Consider the following 6,784-nt stretch of genomic DNA (forward strand, 5'->3'; position numbering starts at 1 on the left):
TTAATGCAACAATCAAACTCAATATATTGTGCATTTAATGCAACAATAAAAGTAAAGATATGAAGACTTTAATACAAAAATATTAAAAACTAAAGTAATAATCAGGATAAGTTTTAACCCCAGACAGAGGAACAGGTCAGTTATCGTCTCGTACTCTTTGAGGTGGTCACAGTCTCTCCGTTTGTGCTCGATCTCATCTCGGAGTCGACTCAGCTGTTTCTGATGAACTTCTCTGTGGTTTTCCATTTGTTCCTCCAACGTTCTCTGCAGAACCCAGAACAACTTCAGAAACACTTCAGGATTCCTGCTCAAATACATCAGAACCTCACATGTTCAGAACAGAACGAGAAGACTGTTGGTTGAAACTGCTGCCTGGTTCTCCATGATGATGAAGGTGATGATGATGAAGGTGACGATGATGATGAAGGTGACGATTGAGAACCAGCAGGGTATTTTTCTGAATCAAGGTTAGCTGCAGTTTAACTTTACAGACTTGCTTTGAAGACGGTTTGTTTCTGATGATGAAACATCAGAACTGATGAGAACCTCTGAGGTCCAGACTCTTCAGGTTCAGGGTGAAGCCTTAGCCAGAGAACCTGATTCATCTGAGCTGCTTTTAACACTAACAGAGATCTGACCGGGGGGGCGATGGGGGGTGATTGTGAGGTGGGACACATGAATGAGACCATCAGAATCCCTGCAGACCTCAAGAACTCATCATCAGGATCCCTGTGGAACATGTGGAACCTGGATAATCTGCTGGGGTTTACCTTCATCTCCACAGCATCCTTCAGTCTGCTCATGTGTTCCTTCTCTTTATCCATCACAGTCAGCTCCTGCATCTGACCTGAAAACACAAAGAACACCTTGAGCTTGGGACCGCCCCTGCAGCAGGCTGGTCAACACGCGGCCCGTGGGCTGCTGGACTGGTCACCAGTAACGTAGTGCACCAGTAACAAGTTGTCTGACTGGGCCGTTCGTCTGAACTGTGCAAACATCACGAACTGTGTCTGAAGACTGAAGCAGCTGCAGCTCACTCAGAGACGCCTCATGTCCGTGTCGGCTGACGTTGATGTGGCAGCCATCTTGAATTGCACTCACTCCAAAAGTTAACTGGTTGGAGATGTACCCCTAATGATTACTTATTGAGTGTATATCCAATGCTGTTTGAGATATTTTGCTAACAGGCAGATGTGACATCGGCAGCTACAATCACACCATATTTGCAAAACTTTCTGAGTTACAGATGTTTCTGAAGGACAGCTGTGGCAGCCACACAGGCAGAAACATAAATGTCTGCCTTTGCTTTTTGGCAGCGGGCCTTGATCGTTGCTTGTGGTCCTCAGAGTGCACGAGTCGAGACGCACCTTGAGCGTGAAGTTTGGCAATCTCCTCCATCAGAGCATCCTGACTCTCCTCCAGCTGCCGTTTCTTCTGCTCCACCTTCTGCAGGTCGTCAGCCAGAGACTCCAGCTTGGCCCGAAGCTGCACAATAAACAGAAGGAAAAGCCAAGTTTTAAAAAGCAGCTTTCTGGTTGAATTCTGAACCTTCTCGCACGACGTGGTTGGGACCACGGTCTGCTCCGATCTGTCAACTCTACCTGTGAGACCAGCAGCTGGTGGCTGCTCAGCTCCCGCTCGTTGGCCTCCATCTTCCAGGTGTTCTCCGTCAGGCCGACCTCCAGCTGTTTGCTGCGGTTCACCAGAGATTTGACTTCAGACTTCATTTTACTGACGTAGAGACGAGCGGTGGTGAACTCCTCCTCCATCACTCCACTCACCTCGGCCATCTGACCTCAGAGGGACATCAAACTGTGAAGCTGAGTTCATTTTTAACACCTTCTACGATTGTTACTTCCAACAAGTTGTGAGAAGCATCTCTTCAGATCTAGCATGATGTTTAACGAAAGAGTTTTTGTAGAGAAGAGCGCAGTAGAGGTCTTACAGCTTTGAGATCCGTGGTTCCGAGGACGCCGCCAACTTCACTGAGGTCTCTGAGCAGAAGATTGAGGATCTCTGCAGACCTCTTCTTATGGTGAGAGCTGAGGTCCTGAAGGGCAGAGAGCTCCCGCTGAGCTGCCTCCAGACCTGCCTGGAACCACAGAGCAACACAAGAAATTCAACCAACATCCTTCCATGGCAACATTATTGTGTGAATGAAGCGTTCACTCCGCAATGTGATCCATTTTTCTTCTGTACATTTTTCAGCATCTTTCTCGTTCCACCATTTTTGTTCTACTTCAGCAAGTCCTAAATTAGAACGTTCAGCTCTTTCAGAGCAATCCTGCTGTGACTTTTGGTATTGGTGCAACTTTAGCTTTTTGAAATATTTAGCCTTTTCTGCCATTTTTCCCCTCATGGAAAATTAATTGAGTTCATTTTCCACCCTTCAGATCTTTAGATCTGTTTACAACCTTTTACTGATCCTTTCACATTTTGTTCTGCTTCAGCTTCTTTCAGCTTCCTTGTGCTAATTTAAACAGTATTCAGCTACTTTCAGCTAATTTCAGCTGGGGTTTTTTCAGCTGTATTGTGTTCCTTTCAGATTCTTTCAGCTAACTACAACATTTTTGTGCTTCTAACTTATATCTGCTAATTTCAGCTTGTTATGCTCCTTTCAGAAGATTTCTGCAAATTTCAGTATTTTCTGCTATTTCAGCTACTACTTAGCCGTTTCATGCTAATTTTAGATTTTTCAGCTAATTCCAGCATTTTACATTAATTTGAACTTTTTTCAGCCTAATTCAGCAAAACTGCCCTCTCTCCACTTCCGTCTAGTAATTTCAGCTTCTTTCTGCTTTTTAGCTACTTTTCAGCTGTTCTTTGCTAATTTTAGCCTTTTTCAGAGAATTTCTACTTTTTGTGCTTATTTATGCTTCTTTCAGCCTAACTGGGCAAACATATGTTATTTCTGCTTTCTTCTGGTAATTGAAGCTTGTTCTACCTTTTTGGCTTCCTTTTTAGCGTTTATTTAACAAATTTCAGCTGTTTTCAGATAAATTCAAGTTTTTGTGGTAATTTCTGCTACTTTCAGCCTAATTATCTTCTTTCTGCTAATTTCAGCTTCTTATGCTCCTTTCAGCTTTTTTCTGCTAGTTTTAGCCTTTTCTGCTATTTCAGATATCATTTAGCTGTTTTAGCTGATTTTAGATTTTTCAGCTAATTTCACATTCTTTGAGCTCATTTCAGCTCTTTCCACTTCCTTATGATAGGTTAAGCTTCTTTCTGCCTTTTCAGCTACTTTTCATCTGGTTTCTTGCTAATTTCAGGGTTTTTGTTTTTTTACCCGAGATCCTAATTTTGTGCTCATTTAAAACTGATTCAGCAAATATGTTTTTTCTTCTTCCTTCTGCTAATTTTCATTCAACCTTTATTTATACAGGTTAATTTAGGCTTGTTCTTTCATGTCAGCTAAATTTCATCATGCTTTTAGCTAATTCCAGCTGTTTTTCAGCAAGTTCTTCTGCAATAAGCATCCAAACTGCATTTTCGCAGGAAATGCAATTCCTCTCGTTGACCAGATCCAGTGTGGATGTGACGTCACCACTGCAGTTCCGTCTCCTTCTAACTGTTGTTTTTCACTTCATTTATTACATTTAAAACTATTTAAAGGTTAAAAAATTGTTGAGCTTTTAAATGTGACCTTCTTTGTGAATTGTGGACTCACAGTTTTGTGTGCGAGCTCCTCGTTCAGCTGCTCGTTGCATCGAGTCTTGTTCTCTGCCTCTTGACTCTTGTGGTCGTAGTTGACGGCGAGCTCCTCCAGCGCTTGTAGCACCTCCTTCACCTCCTCTTTGGCGGAGTCCCCGTCCCTCTGCAGGCGGGACAGTTCCTCCTGCAGACGCTCGTAGTCATGACGGCTGGACGCCAGCAGCTGTAGGGCGCAGCGGGACAAGACGGGACAGGACAGGTTAGATCAAGGGAAGGGGACAGGTGAGGACGGGGGAAACCAGGTAGACAGATGAGGGCAGGTGGGACCAGGTAAGGACAGATGTGGAGTACAGGTGAACCGTGACTCTGACAGGTGATTCACCTCATCCTGCTCCGTCAGCTGCTGTTTGAGCTTCTCAGATGTCTGACTGTGCAGGTTGATCTCATCGTCCTGAAACATGATTCAGCAGTTTTTTTCAGCATGTCATCATCATCATCATCATCATCATCATCCTGCTGATGCTACAGGTGAGATGCACCTTGTCATCCAGCTGCTGGTACAGGTTTGTGATGAGGGTCTCATACTGAGTCTTCTCCTCTTCAGACAGAGGGACAGTGGGCGGGGCCAAGCTGTCAATCACAGTTGCTGTCTCAGTGCTGCTCTTCATATTTCTTCTGCTCAGCTGCTCCTCCACAGGTACAGCTTCACCTGGACAAGTTCGGAAGAGACCAAAGATCACCAGTAGTTGGTAGATCTAACAAACAAACACAACAATAAACCTCGAACGTTCAAGTTTACTATAAAAAAACAAATATATAAATTTAAATGTTAGTTAAAAAAACTTCTTGCAAACATAGATGCTTTTCAGAACCTGAAGATGTTTGTCAGGACTCTAACCCTCTAAACTGTTTAACACCTAATGAAGAACAGAAGCTCAGTTCACTCCTTTCACTCATCAGTTCTCAAGTCAGGTCTGAATCCTCTTCATCAGAGCAGGAGAGAAGGTTTTGGAGGGAGGGAGGGAGGGAGGGAGGGAGGGATGGAGGGAGGGAGGGATGGATGCATAGATGGATGGATGGATGGATGGATGGATGGATGGATGGATGGATGGATGCATAGATGGACGGATGACCAGTGGAAGATGGAATGGCTGATGGATGATGGTTGAATAGGAGATAGATGGATGATGAATGGATGGATAGATGAATGTATACATAGATGAATGGATGATGGATGGAGGATGGACAGATGATGGATGGATGATGGATAGATGATGGATGGATGGATGGATGGATGATGGATGGATGGATGGATGGATGAATGGATGGATGGATGCATAGATGGATGCATAGATGGATGGAAAATGGAATGTATTATGGATGATGGTTGAATGGGAGATAGGTGATGATGAATTGATGGATGGATGGATACATAGATGGATGGATGATGGATAGAAGAAGGATGGAAGATGGATGATGGTTGAATAAGATAAATGGATGATGAATGGATGGATGGATGGATGGATGGATGGATGGATGGATGGATGGATGGATACATAGATGGATGGATGATGGATAGAAGAAGGATGGATGGATGGATGGATGGATGGAAGAATGGACAGATGGATGTACTTTTTCCTGTATTCAGAATCAAGCAGATATATTTGTATCAGTACACGTGTACATGTTATAGTACAGTAAATCATTGCTTCTAATGCTGATGCTGGTTCTGTACCACCATCACCTCCCATCCTTCTGGTTGGAGAGCACTGAGCAGAACCTGCAAAACAACAGGACTTGTTGCAGCACGCCACCAAAAATCTCCCTTGTAGATGTTTCTGACCTTTCCTCCAGCGCTTTAGCTCGTTCTCCAGTTTCTGGATCATAACGCTTAGACTGAGGTTCTTTTCTTTCTCCTTCTCGTACTTCTTCTTCCACTCCTCAGCAGTCAGCTCCAGGTTCACAGAAACTGTGTTCTTTATGGTTTTAGCTCTGAAATACATAGAACAGGACTTCAGTTTCACAAGAGCGATCTGAGTGAAGAGTCAGAGTTTATCTTTTCATCCAGTTTCACAGTCGAGTTGACAGATTTACATTTTGAGGATCTGATCTACAACCACTCCTCTATGTAACACTTCAACCAGCTCGCAGGGCACAACTCTATGGACATCTGAAGGACATGGCATCGTTATCTTCTGGTTCTTGATCTGTCCCTCAGCCTTCATCAGTTACCTACTATCACAAACAGCTGCTGATACATCAACCCATCAGAGAGGACTGATGGACTCTACCTCTGTCCGAACATGAGGGTAGACTTGGTTTCAGCCTCGTTGTAAACAGACGGCGAGCAGCAGATGATGATGGTGGTTCGACAGTTTCCTCCCAAAGAGTCCTGTAGAATTCTGGTCATCTTACTGTCCCTGTAAGGGACATGGGTTTTCTACAGACAGAAACATGAACATGTGATCAACAACACATTATCTGGACTGAAGGGTCTAATCAAACACTCCTGGTTTCTGTCATCAAGAACATTTGGAACCATTTTTATCTTTATTCTGAGTCATAGTTTCATCTGTGAATGTTCCAGAAGACAGTGCAGGGTTGACTAAAGTGCATCTGAAAAAATCTCAGAGATCTTCTTATCAGAACTAGAACAGAACTGAACGGACGCATTGGACCCTATTCTAGAGCCTTCACTGAAGAATCCAACCAGTTTCACCTGATCTTTCTGAGCACTCGGTGGACACTCACCGTTCCTTCACTTAAAGCAGAGATCACGTTCCCCAGAGCAGAAAGAGACTTGTTGATGTTCTTCGCTTCATCTAAAACAGAACCTTCTGCTCCAGTTTTACTCACCTGAACAACAACAAAAACAGGTGAAGCTTATCTTAACAGAACCTGTAGGACAAAAAAAATCATCATGAAGGTGTCAAAAATAAAAAGAATGGAGACAAGACGAGTGAAGAAAAGGTGAAGGACAGCTGAGGGACAGCTAAAGAACAGATGGAAGTCAGGTGTGGAAGGGATGGAGGTCAGTTGTGGGACAGAAGGAGGTCAGGTGAGGGGCAGATGAAAGACTGGTGAGGACAGATGGAAGACAGGTGTGGGACAGATGGCAAACAGGTGAGAGACA

The 6,784-nt window shown here is 43.8% G+C and overlaps 1 protein-coding gene across 1 annotated transcript in view; it reads right to left on the bottom strand.

The window, feature by feature from the left end:
* The window catches only part of kif5c (kinesin family member 5C), an 18,933-nt gene that overhangs the window by 3,511 nt on the left and 8,638 nt on the right, over positions 1 to 6,784 (bottom strand). The window contains exons 9-19 of the mRNA XM_037686250.1: positions 6,403 to 6,507; positions 5,943 to 6,091; positions 5,495 to 5,643; positions 4,191 to 4,360; positions 4,034 to 4,102; positions 3,668 to 3,874; positions 1,946 to 2,092; positions 1,602 to 1,790; positions 1,368 to 1,485; positions 771 to 847; positions 155 to 264 (exon numbers count right to left, since the gene is read on the bottom strand). Of these exons, the coding sequence (XP_037542178.1) occupies positions 155 to 264; positions 771 to 847; positions 1,368 to 1,485; positions 1,602 to 1,790; positions 1,946 to 2,092; positions 3,668 to 3,874; positions 4,034 to 4,102; positions 4,191 to 4,360; positions 5,495 to 5,643; positions 5,943 to 6,091; positions 6,403 to 6,507 (1,490 nt within the window). The remainder of the gene's footprint in view (positions 1 to 154; positions 265 to 770; positions 848 to 1,367; positions 1,486 to 1,601; positions 1,791 to 1,945; positions 2,093 to 3,667; positions 3,875 to 4,033; positions 4,103 to 4,190; positions 4,361 to 5,494; positions 5,644 to 5,942; positions 6,092 to 6,402; positions 6,508 to 6,784) is intronic.

The sequence above is a fragment of the Nematolebias whitei genome, chromosome 13, assembly GCF_014905685.2.
Source record: "Nematolebias whitei isolate Nwh7 chromosome 13, NemWhi1, whole genome shotgun sequence".
NCBI classification, from domain to species: Eukaryota; Metazoa; Chordata; class Actinopteri; order Cyprinodontiformes; family Rivulidae; genus Nematolebias; species Nematolebias whitei.